Source organism: Canis lupus, chromosome 6 (assembly GCF_048164855.1).
Source record: "Canis lupus baileyi chromosome 6, mCanLup2.hap1, whole genome shotgun sequence".
NCBI lineage: Eukaryota > Metazoa > Chordata > Mammalia > Carnivora > Canidae > Canis > Canis lupus.
Window position 1 is genome coordinate 68,505,055 of NC_132843.1, and position 25,288 is coordinate 68,530,342.

The 25,288-nt window shown below is 40.5% G+C and overlaps 1 protein-coding gene and 1 long non-coding RNA gene across 10 annotated transcripts in view; one reads left to right on the forward strand and one right to left on the reverse strand.

Moving 5' to 3' along the window:
* KCNK2 (potassium two pore domain channel subfamily K member 2) overlaps positions 1 to 25,288 on the reverse strand; it is a 198,645-nt gene that overhangs the window by 128,092 nt on the left and 45,265 nt on the right. The window contains exon 1 of one of the 9 annotated variants that reach the window (XM_072831062.1): positions 2,480 to 2,601. The exons of 2 other annotated variants lie outside the window; for them this stretch is intronic. Coding sequence is in view for 4 of the 7 variants with exons in the window: in XM_072831057.1 (XP_072687158.1) it covers positions 614 to 710 (97 nt within the window). In the remaining 3 variants the exon portion in view is untranslated. 6 more of the 9 variants (XM_072831063.1, XM_072831061.1, XM_072831058.1 and 3 more) reach the window with 6 other exon arrangements.
* The window catches only part of LOC140635836 (uncharacterized), a 32,218-nt gene continuing 7,560 nt past the window's right edge, over positions 631 to 25,288 (forward strand). The window contains exons 1-4 of the long non-coding RNA XR_012033154.1: positions 631 to 786; positions 864 to 1,122; positions 1,352 to 1,461; positions 11,929 to 12,036. This is a non-coding gene — a long non-coding RNA (uncharacterized lncRNA). The remainder of the gene's footprint in view (positions 787 to 863; positions 1,123 to 1,351; positions 1,462 to 11,928; positions 12,037 to 25,288) is intronic.

A 25,288-nucleotide genomic window follows, 5' to 3' on the forward strand; every position in this document is an offset into this window, starting at 1 on the left:
TTGCTCAAGATTAGCACTGGGTATGCGTTTAGTTATCAGAAAAAACTTTTTTAATAGACATGCTGATAACATCTGATATTGCTGTCATCTTCCGGCTAGCACGCCACCCCACCGCCAAACTACCTGGAGTGTCTTGAGTGAAAAATAAAGGTCATAATCTAAGATTAAGCCACCTTTGGAATAAAAATAACAGGATATCCACATTATCTCTCTGAAGGGAGCTTTCCAAGCCTCATCCTTTCCAATTTTCTGGGTCTCATACTACTAGTTTCTCACACCAGTGTTTCTAGTCTATAGAAGTGGAAAACACCAAGACTGTTTAACTCGAACAGGCACCCAAATCCCAATCCTAAATCCCAATGCCACACTAACACTTGTGGGGGAATGGAACAGATATGTTCCAAAAAAGATTGTGTGTGTGCATTAAGCCAATACATTTGCTGATGAAGTTTAATTCTTTTAAGCTATTGCCTTATTTTTTTAATTAGCAGAAATATATATAAATGCACATTTGGCAGACAGAATGGACAGCAACTGGTCAGATACCAAAATTAAAAAAAACAAAAAACGACAACAAAAAAACAGCTCTTCCTCTCAGTCTAACACGGGTAACCTGTGTGTTTCCAGCTCCAGGTCGTCTGATGTATGATCAGGCTGAGATGCTCCTTAGAACAAGGAATCCAAGAGTCGTCCCTTGCACACACTGTCATCAACCATCACTACCTCCCCCTCTGCTTCCAGCACATCGCAGTCTCTTCTTAATCCCAGGCTCCCATCCTCACGCAGGTATGCCTTCTACGCTCCGGGGCCCGCAGCCCACGACTCAATAGGAGGAGAAACCAGCTTTTTTTTTTTTTTTTCAGCACCACTGCCTGTCCCACCACGCAATGGGCAACAAGTGCTATCAGGGTCACCCTGCGTCCTGCCTGTCGGCTGCTCCCAAGGGCTGACCCTCCTCCGCCTTCGGAAACTCCCCCAAGGTGTCCCAAACCCACCCCCCGAGGCAGATGCAAAAGCCCCAGGCATCAGCGGGAGAGGGGGGAGAAGCAGCCAGCAGAGGAGCCGGGCATCGGTTGCCTCCAAGCCGAGATTATGACCCAACACCTAGGACGGAAAACGAAGGTGGAGGACGTCTGCTTGCGGCAGCGGGGCATTTGCAGCCCTCCCAGTCCAGGCAGGGGCGGGAAAGCGCAGGGCGGCTGGGGGGGGGGGGGGGCTGGTCCCCGGGGGTCTCACCTCCTGCTCTATAGCCGGGTCTCTCCCGCGAGGCGCTGGGAAGCATGAGGCATGCAGCATTCACAATGTTTTTTTTTTTTTTTTTTTTTTTTTTGGTTTTTTTTTTTTTTTAAAGACGGACTTGAAGCTTTTACAAACACGCCATTGTACTCACTTCTTATTCAGAGTCGGGCTGCGCGCTCCGAGCTGCACGGGCAGGCATTTTCCCCGGCTTTGTTTTACAAGGTGGGGAGCGCGGGGCTGGACGCGGGAGGGGGTGGGGGGAGCGTGAGAAGCAACGAAATCGCGGGAAGGAGGGGACACCGGCGGGCTGGGCAGAGGGCGAGGCCGAGGCCAAGTTGGGCGCGGGCGCCGCCGCCCCCGCACGCGCCTGCGGCCGGGCCCGGGTCACCCGGAGAGCGCGGGCGACCCGGGTCCCGCGCCGGCCGGCAGCCACCGCCGTGCGCTCCGCCCCGGCTTCCGCGCTGGCCAGTCGGCGGCGCGGCGCGGCGCGGGGGCGGTCGGTGCAGCCCGAGCGGCCGTGCGCCCCGGCGGCGTCTTTGTGCGCGAGCCTCGCTCGGCCCCTCTTCGCATGTCTTTGTGTCTCCCCCGGCAAAGCCCTCGGGCCCCGGGGGCGGGGGTGTGGCGCGGGCCCCGCGCGCAGCTCGGCCGCCCTCCGCCGCTCTCCCTGCCGGGCTCGCCGCTCCCGTCCCTCGCCCGCTGCTCCTTTCCCTCCTTTCGGAACTCCCTCCCCCTCGCCTCCACCCCCCCTTCCGTCTCCCCGCCCGGGCTCGCCTCTCCACACCCCCTCCTAGCCCAACCCGCGCCGCCGTCGCCCCGGCCTCCCCGCCCGGGGTTGGGGGGGGGCGCTGCCCCGGGGCTCACCTGCCGCCTCCTCTGCTCTCAGCCCCTCCCCACGCGCCGGGTCTCACTACCTGGCGCGCAGAGAGCTCCAGCCTATCCCCTTGCGGGGCGCGGGGTGGGACTAAGCTCCGGGGCGCGGGTCCCGGGACCCCTGCGCGTGGACATCCTCCGCTCGCCTTACCCACCGCCCCATCCAGGGTTGGAGAGAGAACTGCCCCCATTGGCGTCCTGGGACCCCTGGAGTAGGGTCGGCGCATGGGGCTGCTGGCTGCTTCCAGCCTACGCCTGGGGAAGTGTGGTCGAGTCATCAGCACCCCCCACCCGCCCCCAAGGGTGCTTGACCTGGGCCGCGCGCTCTGATCAACAGAAGGTTCCAAACCAGAAAGGATGGGGAACGCACCGGGAGCTGGGGTGAAGAAGGCACCTGGGGATGCGGAGGGAACGGAAGAAAAATCGGGAGGCTCTCAGGGCTAGACGCCTCTGCCGGGGACGGGGGCTGCGGGTGCTCTCCGCAGAGCAGCGGATCTGCGAGACCCGGGACGTCAGACTGAACCGGGCGCCCCAGCACACCCCCGCATCAGGCCCCCGGCCCGGCGGCTACCAGACCCCGCCCGGACTCGCAGACGGCCGCGCGGGGGCAGCTGACCTGCGGGGCTGCGGGGCTGCGGGGCTGCGGGGTCCGAACCCGCAGAGGAGGGGAAGGGGGCGCGCGCAGTCCAGGCTGCGGCGGGAAGAGCCTAGTCCCCTCGCCCCACCCGAGACGCCGCGGAGCTCCCCGCGGAGCGTCAGGTGCGGGAGTCTCCCGCTGACCTGCACCCCCCACCCCCGCCGCCGCCGAGGTAGAGACTTTATCTTCCAGAAGGGCTGCTGGGCCAAGTCGGAGCATTTCGCCAGCTACAAGGAGAGCTTCCTAGTGAAAGCTGCGGATGTGAGAACCGAGGGAAAGCCACAGACCCGCAGGAGGTCAGGCGGAGCACAAACACTCTTGAGGGTAAAGCCAACGTTAGAAACCTTTTTGCAGAATTGTGGCCATCGAAGCTTTTCAAAAATGCCACGTTATTTTTTAAATTCCGGCATAGATGCAGCACCTCTTTTCTCCTATTAAAAAAAAAAAAAAAAAAATGTCTTCCTTATTAGGAATTCCTTCCTGCCGGAACAGAAACATGTTTTTCTCGACTTCTGCTCTTGATATAATCGGATGTCCTTTCTGAAATGTGAATCTGATCCTCTCACTTAAAACCTTTTCAGACTCTCTATGTTACATATAATTTGCTTCCTGATCTGGCTAGAATCATTTCATTCCGGGCCTTTCTGGGTACTTTCATCTTCCCTCACACACCTTCCCCCAGCTTTACATGACTAAGGCACTGTATTAGTAGGGTTCTCTAGAAAAACGGAACCAATAGGGCATGTGTGTGTAAAAAAAAAAAAAAAAATTTTTTTTTTTTTTTAATTAAGGAATTAGCTCACTGTCATGGGGGCTGGTAAGTCCATCTGAAATTCCTGGGGTGGTTCTCGCAGGCTAGAAACTCAGGCAAGAGTTGATGCTTCAGTCTTGAATTTCTCCTTTTCTGGGAAACCTCAGTTTTTGCTCATAAGACCTCTGACTGATTATTATGAGGCCTACCCACATCATCAAAGGTAATCTCAAAGTCAACTTTAATATTGATTGTAGATTGCAACCACATCTATAAAAAATACCTTCACAGCAACACCTAGATAAGTGTTTGACCAAATAGCCTAGTCAAGTGGACACATAAAACTAATCATCACAGATGTTATCCTTCACATCTCCCAGCAGTGTGGAAGTCTCTCCTGAATCCCAGCTACTCAGATGTCTTACTGTTTGCTTCCCAGGCAACTTATGCTTCAAGTTTTGCACTTGTCGCATTGCATTGTGTTTCTTCCGACCACACTGCAAGCTCAGTGAGGGCATAAACCGGATCTCTCTGTTCCTCCATAGTATCCAAAATAACCAGTGATTGGTCCTAAACAGATGTCTGATAAACATTGGAATGAAAGTATGGATGTGGACATCATTCACCTGGCCTCTGTTCAGGTGTTTGAAACCCAGGTATAGGACATGGGATGAATTCACTTCAGAATCATTTTTACCTATCAAGGGTTTTTATGTTCTCCAGATTAAGTAAGCCCAAACACTTTACGGTTGGTTTGCTTGTTTGGTAACTCCTAGCCTTTTGTTTGACAATTTGGTGATTCTTTCTTGTTCCATCTGGGTCTTTTGTAAATCTAACTACACCCTGCCAGGCACTGGTCTTCTGTCAAACTGGCTCATGCTTCCTGCAGTGGGGGATTAGCTCAGAGTTTACGTACACCTGCATCGTGTCCCCTTTCCCAGATTCAATGAAATGGAGGACTCACCGCCAATCCCAAATGCTGAATTGTCTTTTTCCCTGCTTCTCTCTATCGGCGCACCTGTGGTAGTTGTTTTACATCATCCCCCTCGCGTTATTCTCTCTCACACACATATGTGGGGGGAAGGGGCACAGATTTACTTTACAGAGATATTTAAATAAGATCAAAAGAAAAATTCCAAACTGTAACATCAGCAGGAATCACTCCAACAAGGCAGCCTCAGCTTCAGCCTAACAAATAACTTGAAAGAACCAAGAAACCAGTCTCCACACTGACTTGAGCCCTGTTTTCCACTGCAGCTCCCCACAGCCCCCTAGGTTAAATCCCCCTACCTCTTTGAGAGCCTTCTTGTGCCAAATACACACTTACTGTGTTTGATGTAAGAGGGAGAAAAGGAAGTAGACCAGTTTGTGTATCATTGAGGCTGGAGAAACAAGGAAATGGGATGGTTTATCTTGTTTAATTTTATGCCTGCATTTCTTAACACATATAAATCCCATCAAAGGTGTAATAGAAAGACTTGGTGGCCTTTATTTCCTTCACACTGCAGGACTATTCAGCCAGCACCCCTTGATTTGACTTCAGTGGAGAGAAAAAACCTGAAATGAGTAATAAGAAGATCGAGCTCCCCCAAAGTCTATACTCCCTTCATTTTGGTGCTTCCAGAGCTTTTGCTCTGCTCCAAGTGGCAGCATGAAATCTACAGAACTTCACTTTTATGTTTATTTTGCTTTTTGACCTTGGCCTACTCAAGAGTTATGAGGAAAAAAAAAAAAAAGCATGCCACTGTCTTTGCCATAATTCCAATTATAATTTTAGAGTCCAGGTGACCTCTGTGGATGTCCTAACTCTACCATTTGTGAACCATGTGAGTTCCCTTTACCAGGGAGGGAGCCATGGAGGGAACCAGGGAGTCCCTTTACCTCTCTAGCCATCACTTTCCTCATCTACAAAAAAAGGACAATATTCTGAACTCACAAGAGGTTGTCATAAGAATTAAAGTAAGACCACATATATGACTTTATCCCTGTTGAGTCTTCAAGAGAATTTTATTCTCTCCTGTGCTTGACTTAACCCCATGAACCAGGCCAAGCCAGACCACCCACGAGTTTCAACTCTATGGTAATTCTTGCCATTTACTTAATCTTCTGGATAACGTCATCACACATATCTGAGATAAGGAAGGATGAATCACAGCCATCAAGTATTTATTGAATGCCTACTAGCTGCCAAACAGGAGCTCTGTGGTTATAGCAAGATTGCTGCCTTCATTAAGCTTCTAGCCTAGAGAGGGAAGGTGCTGAACATGAATAAAACTTAAATTCTGGTAAAGGCAGTAAAGAAAGAGAAGGTGTGGGATACATGAGAGTGTCTAATGTTGAAGAGTCAGAGATGACCTGTCTAAAGAGGTGACATTACAGTTGGATCCCAAAGATGGGGGAAATTGGAGAGCAGGGGTGGAGAGAGAGAGGCACATTGTAGGGGAAGAGCTTCCTTGGGAGAAGGAAGAACACAGAGAAAGACCGGGACAGGCAGACACATGGCACTTAGAATTTGGGGAGCTCAGAGGGAGAGCATTGGTGGTAGACAGTGATCAAGCTAGAGAGGCAGGCAGAGGCAGGTCATATGGTACTTGGATTTTAATTAATGGGACTTTGACAAATTCTCAGCAGTGCGCTAACCTCATCAGATGGCATTTAAAAAAAAATAATAATCACTCTGGTGGCTACAGGGAGCACAGACAGAAAGCAAACAAAAATGTAAGCATGCAGGCAGTGAATTCAGATGTTACTACTTTTATCCCAGGTGAGAGATTCATGGGATGGGAGGGGAAGGGAGGAAATGAGAGGCAGATCAAGAGTAGATCAAGAGGACTCTATGATCCACTGGTGTAGGGAGAGGGGAGTGGATGATGAGGGAGAGGGTGGGCATTTTCCAAGAGATTCTGGTTCACTACAAACTCAGGGGAGACCATTATATAGACAGTACTTCGGTGCAATGCCTGCCTGATGTGATCCCTCCGAGGGCACTTACGTACCCTCTCATAGCTGCCGTGTCTCCTGTGGGACTCATCCTTCTTGTGGGTACAGTGTGTTTCCTGGGTCTCAGCCAATACAGTCACGATTCCTCAGCCTCTCAACTGATTCAGGCATGAGCCTGTGATCCACCTAGCCAGTGAAATTTAGGCCAAGGTTGCGATAGAAAAAAGACTTTCATGCTATACCACTGACTTCAAACCCATGAGCCTTGGAGTTTATTAATCCTATAAGAGAGGAGAAGGTACCAGGAAATGGAGCAGAAAACAGAGCAGACAAAACCAAGATGACCAGGTCCAGGTGACAATGTTTGATGGATCCTCTACACCAAACTGCACCATAAGGCACACCCTTTTTTTTTTTTTTTTTTGTATAAGCCAGTTTGTATTGAGACTTCTGACACTAAAAAGCAAGAGTCCTAATTTTAAAATTGCAGTGCAAAGAATTGGAGGAATTGGGAAATAATTTACCTATAGGGAAGTCTCTAAGTTGAACTCCAGTGATTCCCGCCTCTTGGTATGCATGTCCCATGTTATACCCTCCACTTGATTGTGGGCAGCTAAGGGATAGAATATATACAAGCAATGCGATGTTCCTTCCCAGATAAGGTTATAAAAAGACCATATGATCCTCCTTACTCTCTCTTGGGATCTCTCCCTCTGGTGGAAGCCAGCTGCCATGTGATAAGGCATCTCCAAGGAGAAACCCATGTGAGCCTGAAGTGGATCTCCTGAGGTCTTCCAGCAGCCAAGTAAGTGGGTTTGGAAGTAGATTCTTCCCCAGTCAAGCCACAAGAGGTCTGTATTCCTAGACAGCATCTGGGTACAGCCTCTTAAGAAACCCTGCGCCGGAACCACTCAAGTAAGTTCCTGTGAGATTCATGAGCCTCAAAAGCTGGGGGAGCATGAATGTTTCCTATTTACACCTGCAAAGTTTTGGGGTGACTTGCTATGCGGCAACAGACAATAGTATAACTCCTAAGAATGAAATTCCAAGTAAACGTATAAAGTGTCACTCAGACCTGAGCTCTGCAAATTACTTTAAGAAGGCGATTTCTCAAAGGCCAAAATGTATTCATCTGAAGTATTCATAACCCTAAAATTAGGATCTGTTAATTACAAGGGAAGTTGGACATCATTGGAATAATAGCAAAAGATTTCTAGAGCAGTGGGTCTTGAACCTGAGCATGCAGCAGAATCCTCTGGAGTATTTATAGGACCCAGATTGCTGAACCCTCCCTCAGAGTGTCCCATGCATTACATCCGGGATGGGGCCTGAGAACGGGCATGAATAACAGGTTGCCAGGTGATGTTGAAGCTGCTAGTTCTTGGAGCACACTTTGAGAGTCCAGGGAGGAAAGTAGGATTTGGGTTCACTCTGCATTGACAGCTCACAGTGACAGAGACCGTCTCTTGCAGTGGTGAGAAATTGGGCTAGATGACAGTTCATGATCTGGTTGACAAATCATGGCAGGCATGGGCACGTATCACCATTCACCCTCATTCTCAAAGGTGTGCAGTTTAAAAGTTCTTTCCATCCGCAATACCACTTACATGTTTTATGCCACTTGTGGTATAAGAAATGCACTGATTCAGTCATTCAACTATTTATTTAGTTAGTACCATCTATGTACCCAAAAGGCATTTTCCCAGCATTTGGGGATATACAGAAACAAAGAAGATATACCAAATCTTTGTAATTGGGGAGTTAAAGTAAAGAAAGAATAGCACTTATGAAACCATGTCATGCCTATTCAGCAAAACATCACTGAGTTGCTGTGAGGGTTTCAGGTTAAAGTGCCTCACTCTGAAAAGTTAAAAAAAAAAAAGTCATTTTTTTCTCTAAACTTTTGCAAAATTCATCAAAATCAGGACGTTCATTTTTGCAAAAATGAAAGTCATTGTAAAATATCTAAACCTCAGCAATATTTTTTAGTGGATTTCTATGTGTGCTTACTTTCAAATAAATGCATACGTGCAAAAATATGAAGACAGGTATGATTTCCTTATGTACAAGAATCTCTTTTATAATAATTCTTAGTTCTGTGTGATTTCCTTTAAGTTTTGAAAATTCATGTAAGTCGATATACCCAACTTTTATTTTTTTTTTATTTTTTTTATTTTTTTTTTACAATACCCAACTTTTATATATAAACATCAGTGTTTCAATCGAATGTACCCACCAGTGTTATTAAATATAAGCTGATATTGATATATAATTTTGCTCAGCTAGGAATAAGATACTGAATAAGGACCCTGGGAAGTAAAGAAAGCCAGATAAAATGGAACTCTGTTATCATTGAATAAATTCAGAACACATTAGAATTTACTGAGTTTACAAAGAAGAAATTCTTCTCTAGATTTTCTTTCCCCTTTCCAAGCCGAGTATCATAAGCTATCAGTAGGAAATGAACATTTAACTAATATGTATCTAGACTTTAACATTCTCTACCTCTGGCATCACAGGTAAATCTTCCACCAACAATGAATTCATTAGGCATTTTTTTTTTAAGTCTGCCAATATTCGGCAAACTAATTACATCAAATGTGATGCTTTTTATTAAAATCAGCCATAAATCTGGAGAGAACTAGAGCATTTTCAATTTTTCTTGATGGCTTTCATTACCTAATGAGTTTTCAGCACATCTAGTGCTTTATTTAAAACTTATATTTGTTGTGAACATTTGCCAGCCCAGCATTTTGCCTTCGCCTGAGATCACAAAATCTGACAGCAATGAAGAACAAATCAATTTTTTTGTGTGTGAAGAACAAATCAATTCAATTTCTCTTCTAAAATAAAGTCAAAGACATAAAAGCAATAAAAAAGCAAATAGAGAATGTATTGGGAATCTCCTAAAGATATTTTTAAATGTGTTCAATAACCAAAGATGTTAATTTCACCATATGGAGATTTCAAGAATCTAGCTTTCCTTTATACCTTTTTGTGTCTGTGATTGCTCATGGCCGTCTACTAAGTTTATGGCAGAATTGAGATTAAAAACCATGCATCACCCAGGGTGTGTTTATTCCATAAGAAAGCTGTAAAACAAAGAAGAAAGTAACTCTTGGTAGAATTTAAAAAATTGTTAGATGGTTGTGTCTATCTGTCCAAATTCCACAAAGTGATCATGGCAAGCCTGCCACCACACCGCCCCATCCCCTGGACCTTTCGCCAGTGGCCTCATCGCCACATCTCCCATCCCTTCTCTACACACTGCAGCCAGATAGATACATCTCCTAAAAATAAAATCTGGTGAAGTTGAAGTCCTGATTAACAGCATATTCTCGCTCCAATTGCTTTCAGGATAGAGACCAATGCTCGAAGGGGATGTCGGGGTCCTGAAAACCCTGTCCCGCCAATTATAATGGTAACAAGAACAGCAGGAATTTTAACAAGTAACATCTATCAAGGCACATGTGCCAGCCATTGTTTTAAAACCGTTTAATTTATTATTTCATTTAATCCTCATACTAACCATATGAAGTAGCTGCTCTTTATATCCCTGGAGAAACTAAAACAACTTCCCCCAAAGTAACATAGCTAGTGAGTCAATGCATCCTATTACAGAGAGCCCACCACCAGGCTCTACAGTTTCCTCTCTCTGTTTCAGCCACCAGCGGGGTTTCCAATTTGTGAATATCTCTTACCTTTTTTTTGCCTTAGAGCCTTCACACACATTAATGGTTCCAGCCCTGACTGTACTTGTTTCCCTCACTATTAGAAAATGATTTCCACTTGTCTTTCAGATCTCAGCTCAAACACACCTTCTGCAGAAGAGGCCCCATAAACTCCTAACAAGATCAGCCCACCCCTACATGTACACTCTCCTCATTATTCTGGTCACTATTGTTATTAAGCTACGTGCTTATGTCATTAATTAGTAACTGTCTATATTCTTGTCCTTGGGCTGCCATAACCAAATACCAAAAACCTGGGTGGCTAACATCATCAGAAATCTTGGTCTCAGTTCTGGAGGCTGGAAGTCAGAAATCAAGGTGTCAGCAGGGCCAGGCTCTGACAGTTCTAGGTGAGAATCCTTCCTTGCTGCTTCTAGCTTCTGGTATTTCCCAGCAATCTTTGATGTTCTTTGGCTTATATGTATATACATCACTCCGGTCTCATGGGCATCACTGCTTTCCCTCGCTATCTATCTCTGTCTCAATTTCCCCCTTCTGAAAGGACACCTGTCTTACTGGATTAGGGCCCACTCTATTGACCTCATTTTACCTTGACTACCTCTTGAAAGACCCTCTTTCCCGATAAAGTCACATTCTGAGGTACTGGGATTAGGACTTAAATATACCTTTTGGAGAGGCTATAGTTCAAACCATAACATTGCCCATGAAACTAAAACAAGTTCCAGGAGGGAAGGGATCTTGTCATCTTGTTCCTCAGCACATTATCTTACACATAGCAGGCACAAAAGTCAATATTTACTAAATGAATGGAAGCTCATTTTTTAAGAGGTATTGTTGAAAGAATCCTACAATTAATTAGGGCCCAGAATCTAAATGCCGGCAACACCAGGAAGTAATGTACTCATATTAAGGAGGAGAGACTCTAGTCAGCTTTAGTTGATGACTGCCCCAAAAGAACATAGATCCAGTGCACTAGACCTTCTAATTTTTCAAGAAAAATCAGATATCTAAGTGTCTTGGGACAAAATCTTTCAATTTCAAAATGAGGGCAACTAGATCAATTTTCAAAATTAACAGTGCAAAATTACCAATAAACCATGTCTGTAAGCTGCATGGGGTCCTCAGGTTTTCTGCTTTAGCCTCTGGGTTAAGGTAGCATCAGATGCCCTGTGAGGTCACATCTGTAATAAAATGCAGTGATTCTGTTTTCTTAGCACATGTTTAGATGTCCCTTTGGCTCTGGCCCCAACATTTTGGACTTTTGCTATCTGAACTCTCTTTAATTGTGTTGACTTTATATGGGCTACAGTGAGCATTGAAACATCTTATTTCTACCTCAGTCATGCAAGGCTGGCAGGGTGAAACTAGTGAGGCACTCTCCCTGGGTACAACATTTAAAGGAGTGTCACAAACAGTAATCAAGATAAATACTGTTTTAAGCAATAATTTTTTAAAAACTGGTAGTAATATTAAAATCCATGATGATCGAAATTTTAAATCAAGACTGCATCCAACTCCACATTTGAATGAGTTGGCCTCACTCACCTCACTCTATTCCTAGCCTGGTGTTCTCTTTCACCAACACTCACCTCCCTGCCACACTAGATCACATATGGGAACTCTCATCTACTACATAAATTCCCCTTTCCTGGAGCTCCAACTACTGTGCTAGGCTAGAGAAGAAGCAACCCCTCACCTACCCCAAATTCTGTACCCCAATATGCATTGCACTACAAATCTGATGAAGTAACTTAAACCTCCTTCTGATGGAATTGCCTTTAATTATGTTTTTCTCCCAGGTTTCAGCTTAATACCTGCTTACTTCCGTAAGCACTGCCAGATACTTCAGATGGGGATCTGACTCTAGCCCTGCAACAGGAGTTGCTGCTGGATCCTAGACGCTGCAGGTTAGTTACCATGGAATGCTCTTATGTTGGTTCCGCTTTCAGCTTGGAAATCACATCTGATGTGTTTTAAGGCTAGATATTACAGAGAGCACTTTTGACCTTCCCCAAGCAGCCACTCAAAATACAGACCTTCTCATCCATCATCACCACAAACCCTTCCATGAGATAATTAATGTGCACGGTTAGGTAATAACTGAGGGCAAATGTTAATTCAGGGTTGTCACAATCTCCATAAGCTTCTTTCAGATCCTAAGAGTCACAAGACATGTCAGCATCACACCAGGACTAACATAGCCAATTATGTAAATATATTTAGGTACTGCCAAAGCACCCATTGAGAAAGCAATTGGAACCAGTCTAGAAACTTCAATACCGCATAATTCCTATAACTATACTTTGAATAAGAACAAGATATGAAAAAAAAGAACAAGATATGATGCAGTAAGTTGAACGTGGCCCCAAGTTGCTGTGAAATCTCCTTCTTCAGACATTAGAAGATCAAAAATATAATTACACAATTAATTTAATTTGTGCAAGACAGTCGCCTGATCATATATCTGACTATTCTCCTCTGAGCAATCTCCCCTGTTTTTCACCTGTGATAAATTTGATCACAATTGCCCATGTGTCCTGATACACTCTCATAGTACCTTTTACACTTGTGTGTATTTGTCTTTATGTCTGGCTTCCTCTAACTGACTAAAAGTTCTCTGAGGTCAGGTATCTTATCTGATTCTTTTCAATATCTTAGAACACAGAGTAGGTATTCCAACATTTGTTGAATTGGTGTGACCAGACTACCCCATCCCAACACATGAAAAATTATCAGCTCTTATGACCTATGAACAAGGATTGTGTGGTAACTGTGACATTCATGATCAAAATGCATTTAATTCTCATCAAGGTATCTTTGGTACATGGAAAATATTTCTTCTATGCCTTTCATTATCTCATGTAATTCTATTATCACACAGATTTATATGAACGTCAGCATAGCCCACTGGTGCAGATTATGAGCTACCTAGATTTAAGTCCAGCCCCAGTTACGTATGAGCTGTGCTTTGTTTTTTTAATCCGTGAAATGGCGATGAAAAGTGTATCAACCTCAATCTTTTAATGAGACCTAAATGAGCTGATGTTTAGAACAAAGTCTGAAATATAATAAGAACTCAACAAACATTAGTCACTATTAATACAGTTACTTCCACTGATAGCACTGAACCATGGAGAGAGGAAAGAATACACGGATCTGAAATAAGAATTGAAGCAAACAAACAAAAAGGAGTCAGTTATCTAGTGGGGCTTGGTCCAGCAAACAGCTGGAAGGTGACTTTTAGGAGCCAAATGAGCAAAATCGGGATTCTGGAAGGAATCAGGTAATCCAGGCTGCAAAAGACAGAGTCCGATTCCAGACCTTCTGTTTTAGGAAGAAATCAGGCAGCTCCTTCCTAGGGCAGAGAGACTTTCCCATCTATCTGATGGGGGTGAAGTCCTTACCAAGATATGGCTCATAAAGGACAGGGAAGTGGGTCCAATTAGGTTAGGAAGGGAGATAGCAGGTGGGTCCGTGGGGCCATTCCGGGAGTCCAGTAACAGAACTAAAGGTCCATTCTAATCATTACAGATCTGGTGGTACCATTTCTTTACCAGGCACATGCTCAGACGTCCCTTTGGCTCTGGCCCCAGCATTTTGGACTTTTGCTATCTGGAACCGTCTCTTTAATTGTGTTGACTTTGTATCTCCTTAGCAACCATGATTACTTTAAATGCTTCTGGGTTTGCTTGATTTTTTTCCCCTTTCATTATTATTGATGTTATTTTCTGGACACAGATAAAACTCTTCTTTTCCACAGACAGGTTTTTGGTTGAAGTAAAACTTTTATATCCTCAAGTTATTGGTTGCTAAGGGGACCGATAAATAACCTACAAACACAACAAAGGCCCCAGGAATGGAGTTTGCTATTGGGCCAGCAGGTGCAAGGTGTATTTACTACTGTGACATGATATAGTACCTGTTCCCTCTTTGCTGATTTATTAGGGATTTCTATTATTCCTCTCACATTTTGCTCACATATTAATATACACATACCCAATATTAACGTATCACGTTATGCTCAGCTTTATTAAAACTAGGATGTCGAGTATTTACTGTTCTATTTTTAACAATTGTTGATGAAAATCTGTTGGCCATCAAGTACAGCTGTGAACAAAATAAACTGCCTTTTTTCACTTTGATATCTACCCCAACAGTGGAATGCTAAGTTTTGTGGCAGTTTTTCTTTGGAAGAAAGTTGGGTGGAAAAAAACTTTAGTGTTTTCCATTAATATTTTCTGAAGAAGGGGAGCCAATGGTGCATTGTTGAGATTCCAAAATGCCTTGCCAACCTTCTTGGTAATTAACTCTAGTGTTTCCTTTGCCTAAAGTGATGGATATCGTTTGCACGATTTTTATATGTGGCATTATATTCTTCATATTCTAAATCTGCATATTTGGGACAGTATAGATTTTAACCTCTGGTGTCTTCCCTGCTGCCCTTGGCCCTGAATTCTGAGTTCGGAGTCAAATACCCCCTTACTGTAACTTATAACATATAGTATGCATTCAACAAAAATCAAACCAACATTATTGTTTATAAAGGACTATACTAAAACTCCAGAGACTGGGTGATAAAAATATGAAAGCTGGACAGTCCTCCTTGTAAAGATCTGATTATCTAGCTGGGGAGACAACAGTTCCATGAAAAAAAAATTAATTATAAAGATGCACTTGGAATGGACCACAAAGGAAACATCTGCTAAGGTACATAATAAATATTTATTTAAATAAATTATGATGGGAGCATCTCCAGTCATATCTTGAGGACTTCTCTTTGAGAACACTTTGTTAGCAATTTGTTTACAATTATGTATGAATATAAGTTTTTTTAAATTCAATTCATGATGATTTTTTGTCATTAATTTGGTCTAGTTTTCCTCAACATTTTCCTAGTAAAGTTATCATAGAGCCAATCATTCTATTAGAAACCATGATGCATAACATGATCATGATAAGTGCATGTGATTGTATTTGTACATCTCTCTTCCCCCCTTGATGATGAGTCTCTTAAGGTAGGGACCCCGTCGCCCTCATGTTTGCGTCCCTAATGCCTAATACATAGCAGATTCTCAACAAAGGTTTGTTGAAATGAACTCCATTATTTCAGCAACCTCAGAGACTTTTATTTACATAAATTGTATAAATTTTTAATTATTAATAATTCCAAAAGAACAGGAAATAGCATAAACCTGGATTTTAAGAGTACTAACATTTTGCCATATTTGCTTTAGGTATATATTTTTTTCTTTTTTGAGGAATAAGAGATTACAGCCAAAGTCCCAGTAGACCTTAGCCCACCTCCCCACCCCCTGTCCCTGTTCCTTTCTTTATTCCTCCCTCAAATAACCACTCTTCTGAAGTTGGTGTTCATGCTTCCTGTGACTCTAATTATGTCTTTCCAATATATATATGTAGCTGTAAAAATACAAAGTTTTAAAATTTTTATACAATAGTGTAATAATAATAAATATATTATTTATAATAATAAATATTACATGTTATATAATCATATATTCTATATTATATATAATAAAATTATTGTATATGAATTCTTTTCAACTGGTTATTTTTTAATTTAGAATTTATGTTGTCAAGATTTATCAATATTGAGATATGCAGTTTTTCAGAATGACCCATCTTCCTTGATCAAATTTAGGATAAAAATCTCTATTATCTAAAATCTGAGAGTTGGCCTAACTTATATAATAATGAAAGAATGCCCTATGAATATGAGGCAAAGAGAAAGGGGCCAAAAGTCTCTTCCATGCCTTTCTACCTTGTTAGACTACCTTGGCTAGCCCTCTCAACTGACTATTATATCAAAGCAAAAACTCCTAAATGAAGAGCCAGGGATTAGAAAGGAAAGCTGAGGCATGAACTGTGCACCCCTGCCCACAGATCCACATCACAAACAGTCCAGCAGTCACCAAATTTGCACCATTTAGAGCACTGGCAGGGAAAGAAGGTCGGAACTTCTCTTTTGAAATTTCAGAAGAGACATCTTTCCTTCCCTTCATCTCAACTTTTCTTCCAAAGACATATGACTTGTTAATGGCCAGGCCCACTACATGGGTTGCTAACGCAAGTTATCCAAATTTTCCCATCAAATAAGAATGTATATAGTATTTGTGAAAAACAAAGCAGTTGCTTAGAAAAACAGGCTTGCTAGTGAATTACATGCATAATTTCCTAAAAGCATTTGCCAAGACAAAGTCCCTTTTATCATATGGCTCCTGGGGTAACTAATTCTCATTTAATGTGAAACTGAAAGATTAAGAAGTCATAATTTACCACTAGTCAGTTGCCAGATGACTGCTGCTGAGGACTTTGTTTCTGAGATCTTAAATGTTCCAATACATATATATTTCATATATATCAATTCATGAATTTGATGTCAAAGTCCATTTCTTGTCTTTTATTCATTTTTCTTCCCTGAAAATCTGGCTAATACTAAGGATCAATAAAAAATCTTTTGAAAAAAATTAAAGAACATGTAAGTTTCTCTGCAACTTCTGGTTCACAGGTATGGCTCATTGAAGATACCCATGTACAAAATCCAAACTGAAAATAGATAAAATGGATAGTAGGTTCTGGGTTCGTAGTATTTATCATAGGGCTTCTCTAAAAATCTTGTCTCCTGGGGTGCCTGGTTGGCTCAGTTGGTTAAACTTCCAACTCTTAATTTTGGTTCAGGTCATGATCTCAGGGTTGTGAGATTGACCCTGCACAGGGCTCTGTGCTCAGTGGGGAGTCTGCTTGAGATTGTCTCTCTCCTTCACCCACTATCCTTCCCCCTATGTGCATACATGTGCATGCACTCTCTCAAATAAATAAATCTTTTTTAAAAATCTTGTTCTGAAAAAATAATCTTGTTCTGTTTTCAAAGTTTTGTTTATACAACATTTTAAAACATTTGCTTCAAGTATTGAGATACATCTCTGTGTAAGAAAGCATGGCCTTCATAATAGAATGTTTAATTCCTTCAATTAAAACTACTTTAAGTGTCATGTTGCAATACATGTAAATTTGTAATCCCTTGTCGCTTTTCACCTCTAGAGTTTTCCCGAATCAAATAATAACCTAATCTAATAAAACAGGGCTAATATGTAAACATTGCTCCACAAAACTATACAACCTACAAACACAAGAATTGAAGAAAGTATATGGCAGTAAAGCATTAACAGGAAGAAGAAGTTAGGTCTTTTCTATTTGAAACTGCAAAGGAATTTAAGTATAAGTAATACAATTACCAGAGAAGGACTTCAGCCTGACCGTTGGAATATTAAACAACACAGCTCCTAATGAAGTTTGGCCTCAATGTTTAAGAAAAAATAGAGTGGCCTCTGTTTCTTGGCTCCTGGGGAGCCAGACTCAGCAATAGTTTTGTTGTCTTTTTCCCTGACCCAGGTTCCAGCTGTACCTACAACAAGCCAAGGCTTCCCCAGTTACTTTCATCCCTTTATGGAGCAACTCAGTATCAGAGCAGTGAGCTCCCAAGAAAATACTGAGCAAGTCCAAGCCTGTTGGAATCACCCAGGGAAGCAAACACTGTTCTAGACACTGGATTCTGTAGCCTCATCACCAAGGCGGTGTGGCCAAATGTCCTGTGTCTAGCATTGGGGTAGTTTCCAAATTTTCTAAACTCTGTGATCTGGTTATTTATTTTCTTTGATTGGATCCATATTACACACACACACACAACTGAGGCAATTACCTGCAGCACAAAAGCTTTTAAAAATGCAAAACTGATGCACTTTTGTCTCTGTTATCAGGATATTTCAGATATTTCAGGTAAAGATGATATTTTAGCTTGAATGCCTCATATAGAATCTCATTTCTCTAATTCTCTTTGTATGAGCACATGTGAACCTGCATAGCTTACTTGATTACAATAAAATGCTAGTAATCTGATAGATAACAATACATTTTTTCTCTGTCACGTCATCCCCCACATCATGTTACTCTTCACACTTTAGAACTCTACTCAAGTGGATTCATTCATAAGACCTTCCTAGATACATTCCATAGTCTACTTACCATTCTGTTCACCTTTAAGCCCTCACCTTTACAGATCTAACCAGCTGTTAATTTGGGTTTTCCTTTGAAAATACTGCGAAGGGAGAATTTTTCTAGCGGCTCTGTTTCTTCGAGTTCTTTTTTCTATTTCCACTTGGCATTCTGTGCCCCAGGTTACTAATGCATCCTAGGACCCTCTGTTATGATACCCCATTAGGGAAATGAGGTTAGTCTATCATACTTTGTATGTTTTTTCTACTCTCCTCTCAATTAGAAGTAACCTATTCTGCATGCCATTTTTTTCAGAGGATCCTGAGTAAGAGCTGACTAGGTAACATGATATGTTAATCGATGATGGATATTTCTTTCAGGCAGCATAGGTGCATTTAAAGGAAGCTTTCTTCACAGAGGTTAATGGTAAAAATTTCAGTCATCATAACAAGTCAATAAAATAATCTAATTATATGCAAAGATGATTTTTAAAGTCTTAGAAATCTTAAAGTATATGGTGAGAATCATAGTTTATAGAACTGGTTCAAATACCTAGTAATTGTTCATGAAGAAAAGTATCACTAATTTTAACAAATTGGGAAGAAATACAGATCCAATTAAAAAAAAATCAGTCCTATTTTTAAGGTAGTTTAAAGAAATACTCCTTTCCCTTTCTTGGCTTCCAGAATGCTGACAGCAGGCTTAAATCACCTCCCTAGGCCAAGTATTAGGTAATTTATGGAGAAGCAGACAAGCTCAAGAAGACAGGTCTATTGCTCACTGTATGTCTGATCCCTACAGAGAGTCTGCCACTCAGAAACTTACCACTCCACAAGATGTCCTCAACATGCCCGCACATTGTTATTAGTTCTCAGAAATATAAATGGATTGCCAGGGATCTTCAAATATAAGAGGAAATTCTTTAACACAGATGAGATCAAAACAATAGAAAAACAAAAATCTCAGAGAAACAGAGACAATCCAGAGACCAAAAGAAATTTTCAGAGAAAACATGACTATTATTCTGAGAGCTCAGAGAAGTAACAGATGAGATGGTGGACATATTAATTAGCTTAATGGTGGTAATCATTTTACAATGTATACATTCACAAAACCATTACATTGTGTACCTCGAATATACACAATTTTTGTCAATTATAGTTCAATAAAACCAGAATATAGAAGTATATATTTTAAGTGAAAATGCAATAAATTAATTAATAATCAAAAATAGAAGATATTGCATCCACAAAATAAAAACAGGAGAGGATAAAAAAGGAACATTCAGAGAACAAAAAGATACTCTTGGAAATAAAAATGTTGGTAGCAGAAATTTAAAAGTTGCAAAAAAAGTTTAAGCAGATACATTCAAGGATATTGCCCCCCAAATATAATACAAAACATGAAAAACAGAAAATAGGAAAGAAAATATAAGATAGAGGATTAGCTCAAGAGCTCCCCTGTTAGAATAATAGTGGTTCCACAAAAAGAAAATAGATAAAATTTTACCAGAGAAAATTATCAAAGAAATGACACAAGAAAAATGTCCAGAATTGAAGACCAAAAGTCACCAAACTGAAAAAGCTCACAGAGCATACAGCTCAATAAATGAAAAGGCTAGAACCTACCAGAACATTGGAGGTAAAAAGAAGACCCATAAAACCTCAAAAAAGAAAAACAATCATATACCACAAATCAGGATTCAGTGATATTAGACTTATGGATGTTAATACCAGAATTTGAAGATAATTTAGCAATAACTTCAAATTTCTGAGTGAAAGTTCTCAAAATGAAAATTCTGTATCTAGCCAAACTAAATGATATGCCAATATAAAATACAGTTATTTTCAGACATGAAAATTCTCAAAATATTTAAGTCCTATGCTGAGATGACATTTGAAATTTAAAAACTGGCATGACATGGCACTTCCAATTAGGTCAGAAGACCTACACCAGGATGCAGTCCATTGTTAACAGGCGGTCATAATGTGGACTCTGCTCAGTTTCCATGAACTCTTTCTCAGCAGCTGTGGGATGATATGCTCCAACCAAGCTAAGAAATAGAATAAGAAATTGGAAAACATGGAGTACAGAGTATAGAAGTGAAGCAAAATCAATTCATAGTAACATGGTAAAGGAAAGCCTTGCAACTTCAGACATCAGATAGGAGAAAATAATCTGAGTTGGACCTAAGTGAAGTAAGGCTGGAGAAATGTCTGCAAGTGAAAAAATGATTCTGACAGATTTCCTCGCAGGTGACGCACTGAGAAAAGGTTTATACTTCTGTCAGAGACTTGAGGACCAATATAATGATAGATGCAGGGGAACTAAGCAAATAAAAAAGTAAGATAATTACTAATTCCAGAGAAAAGGCAAGTAGTACTGGAAAAGAAATACACTAGCATTTTCCTATATGGGTCCAAGTAAATAATACTTTTTAATCATAATGATGGACATTATTGAATGTGAACATTCAATTCAAACATTGAATATGGACTTAACCAATAATTGTGGCATAACATCCTTGTGTCTGTTCTTTCCCTAACCCAATATATGCATTTAGTCAACAAATCTCACAAATTCTAAGTCATAAGTGGTTTTAAAAGTTCCCCTTTTGGGCACCTGGGTGACTTACTTGGTTAAGCGTCTGACTCTTGATTTTGGCTCATGTCATGATCTCAGGGCTGTGAGATTGAGCCTCAGGTCAGGCTCTGTGCTGGGTGTGGATCCTGCTTGGGATTCTCGCTCTCCCTTTCTCTCTGACCCTCCTCTCTCTCTCCTCCTGCCCTTCATGAAATTCAAAAAAAGTCCTCCTTTTTTCTCCATCCCACTACTTAGGTTCTCAAGTCTTAACTGGAGGCAGGCAACTCCAGCTGGAGGATCAACCCAGTGTCCTGACAAGGTCAAGTCCAGGGGGGCAGAAATTGGAATGCTGAAAGCTCATTAATGAAAACAAAATCAAAATAAAGCTGGGGAGAGTAATCAGGACAGAGTAGAGTAATGACCCAAAGAATTATGTTATTGAAGATGGTAAGGAAAGCAAGGAGACATATTGGCAAGTTGGTCAAAATCAGATGCTAAATCAAGTTTCTGTCATTTATTTGCTTTGTGACCATTTAGTTCCTTTCTTTTTTCTTCTCAAAAATAATACAATATAATATTATATGTAATATATAATAATAATATATTAATACCAATAGAATAATACTTTCCTCCCAAGGCTATATATGAGCACTGCATAATTTGTGACATGTAAAGGTTTAGGATTGTGTCTGGCATATGGTGAAAGCTCAATTATCTCAGATATTACTTATTTTTGGCACACTCTCCAAAGAGGCAGGGGAAGTAGCTTTCAAGTGCTCACAACATGTTGAAATAGAGAATCCCAAATGCAAGCACATATGGAGACGTGGATGGGAACTGGTTAAGCAAGATGGATGTGTTACCTTGTCACTTTAACCTGGATTACTACAAGACCTCCTAAGATGGTGTCCTTGCATCTGTCCTCTTTCTAATCTTTAGAATACAACCCTGCTGAAAGCTGTCCAGTGGCTTCCCATGGCTCTCAGGATAAAATTCAAGCTACTGGCAAGAAATAGAAGACTCTTCAATCACATATTTCTTCAGTTTCATGTTCTACCTTGTTGCCATGTGTTATCACCCTAATTTCCAGTTTTAGTACTACTGTGTTCCCCCAAAGAAGCCAAGCTCTCCAAAGCTTGGACCTATTTGCATAAAATCTCAGTCCTTGATCCAAATCCATCTGGCTAACTTCCACTCATCATTCAGGATTCCTTCTAAGATTTAGCATGACTTTCTCTCCCTTCTCTCACAGAACCTTGTTGGACTCCTCCTTCTAGCACCAAGTTCATCTTTTTAATTGTTGGGAGGTTTTTGATTACTAATTCAGTCTCCTTCCTAGTCATCAGTCTGTTCAGATTTTCTGTTTCTTCATGATTCAGTATTGGAACATTGTATGTTTCTGGGAATTTTTGCATTTCTTCTAGGGTGTCCTATTTGTTGGCAAACCTTTTGTAGTTCTTATGTCGCTGTGCTGTATTCATTGGTTTTTTGATGTGTTCATCTGTCTTTTAAGTCAGGGGCTATCTCTTTTACTTCCTATATCCCTAAATTTTTGACCAGTGCCCAACACATATTAAATGCTGTAATAAATGTTTGAAGAGCAAAAAAAGACTTTGGGATCAGTAAAACTTGCTTAAAAAATACCAAAAGATTTTAAAAGCAGGCCTTTGGTTTAAACAAGTCTTCTGTGATCTTATCGGCACAATTGTCTAACCAATTATTACTTGATAGTGCTGAATTAGCCCACCCCATGTCTAATTGTAAATATTAGCTTAATGATTTTATTAAGTATTTCTAACTTAGGGTGCTTACAGATTCTATGTATGTCTTACCTTCCCCCTTAGAATTGCCCTTTTCAAAGCTTGACACCATATTCATTTTCCCTGTGTGTTCCATCTATGTGTAAATATTCAATGTTGTAGAATCACTAAGGTATTAGCCACATGATTCAATAAGTTTGGCTCATGAGTGGATCACGTGTCTTATTTATAACTCAAGCATTTAAACTAATTTGAACTGGTACTTAAAAAAAAAAAAAAAAAAGATGGTAGCTATTCAAACCAATACTGCCTGCCTTTGTTTATTGCCCAGGACTTACTTCTTCTCTTTAATTTAAAGTCCACACTCTTATCTGTGTCTCTGGTTTCCAGAGTAATTTTTGGCCTTTTGAACAAGCTTACGCAATTAACTCTGACACCTGTGTGCTATTTAATGAAAGCCACGCATTGGCTAGAGCATATGGTAAGAAAGAGAATGTTACCATGAAAATTATAATATTGTGTTGAATATTGTTAGCATCTATTATTACACTGTAAAATTACTTCAAACAGTCCTGTAATTAATCAATAAATTTTAGAACTTAAAGTCCATGTTTAATGAAATCTTCTAAAACTTCAAGGTTATTTCCCTTTAAAAATAAAACAAATACTAATGATTCCTTTTTGATTTAACCTACCCCTCAGCTATTTCCTAAATAATCTGTTCCCAAGGAAACAGCCTGAGCCACAGTGTCTCTGGTTTAACCTCAGAAGGTAAAACTAATTATAAGGACTATCATTTTTTTCATAGAGAAAAATAGTACTTCTGGAATATTTTTAAAGAAATTCACTTTCCTTTAAATCCATTCAGTTATCCAAACTAACTCTTAGAGTAGTTTTAGACAAGGCCCTAAGAGTTAGTGCTAGTGAATTAATTTTTTTTGAATTGATTAATTTTTAATCCACAAGACTACTTGCATATTTGACAGACAAGCCTAAGTTGTTTGTTATGCTTTTTTTTAAAGCAGCATCCATAATTTTTGAATCACAGAATCTTCCACCAACAAAACAAAGAAAAACAAACTCGGGATCCCTGGGTGGCTCAGCGGTTTAGCCCCTGCCTTTGGCCCAGGCGCGATCCTGGAGTCCCGGGATCGAGTCCCACGTCAGGCTCCCGGTATGGAGCTTGCTTCTCCCTCTGCCTGTGTCTGTCTGTCTGTCTCTCTCTCTGTCTATCATAAATTAATAAATAAATAAATAAATCTTAAAAAAAAAAAGAAAAGAAAAACAAACTCATTCGTTGGTGTTTTAACTTGTAAGCATAGCAGCATGTGATGTTATATTTCTGAAAAAAAAAACTTTTATCAAGAACATTGAAGCTTAATTTGAAACAAACTGTATAAATAATGGAGATACATTTATAACTAATTTTGAAATTTAAAGTATGTTAAATCTCATTCCTTTTACATAGAAGCTTAAGCAGATGCTTCAAAACATTTTGGAAATAAGCAAAGGCCATATTGTTTGAAGGTGACAATAGGTGGTAACAGATGAATCCATTAGCATTAAACTTTGAGTTTCAGGTAAGTTAGTCAACATGTTACCATATTTTGACTGGGTAATAGACACAAAGTTTTATGTATAAACAGAAGATTTCCAAGAGAAAAAATGTTCTAAGTTAATTGTCCATCTTAGAGCTATGGTTAAATAAATAATAATATATATGCATTGTTGGATATTACCTATACCTCAAAATTGTTTTTGAAGATGTTTCAGTGGCATGGGAAAATGTAATTAATATGATTAAATGAATATATAAAACGCTTGGAAATTAGGGCACCTGAGTGGTTCAGTCAGTTAAGCATTCAACTCTTGTTTTCAACTCAGGTAGTGATCTTATGGTTCATGAGATTGAGCCCCACATCAAGCCCCATGTTGGACTCTATGTTCAGTCAGTAGTCTGTTTGAAGATTCTCTCCCTCTGCCCCTCCCTCCACCATCTCTCTCTCTTTCTAAAATAAATAAATAAATCTTCAAAAAAAAATAAGTGCTTGGAAATTGAACATAATACATAGCATGATATACAAATTATCTACTATAATGCCAAATTTTAAAAAGAGGTAAAAAACAATATACAACATACTAACGGTTTTGTACTAGATCTTTTCTATTAACACGTTTGTATGACCCAAGTTTTTCTAATATTCATGTCTTCCGTAATCAGAAAACATATTTAGAAATTAATATGTTAAAAAAAGGAAGTTAATATGTATATAGTCTTCTAGTTTCATAAATCATATATTCTGAAACTGAATAGTTAGCTCAAATAGCTAAGTCTCCTCCTAGGTTTATTTGTATATCTTTTTTATCCACACAAATGGTAATAAATTTAAGAAATCAGATTTTGTGCTAATATTGTTGGTCATGTTTTCTAGAGAAGACAATTTGTATTCAGTGAACACCCAAAACATTAGGATGAGAAAGAAGTTTCAATTCAACATTATAGAATAGGTTACAAAAGTAAGTCATACTCTATAGTAAGGAATGCACAGAAAATATAGATTCCTAATTTTGTCTAAAACCACTCATTTTCCTCAAATCTGTCCCCCACTACATGGCAAAGGAAAAAGAAAGAGGGGAGGGAGGAAAAGAAAGAAGGAGCAAAGAAAGCAAAAGAAAGAGAGAGAGAGACTGAAAGAGAGAAAGTAGGAGGGAAGGAGGGGGTTAAAAATTGAATCCAAGTCAGTGTAAAAGTCCATCTGAGCCAATAATTTATACCAGGCATCTAGGTTTTACCTGGTCTTCTGAG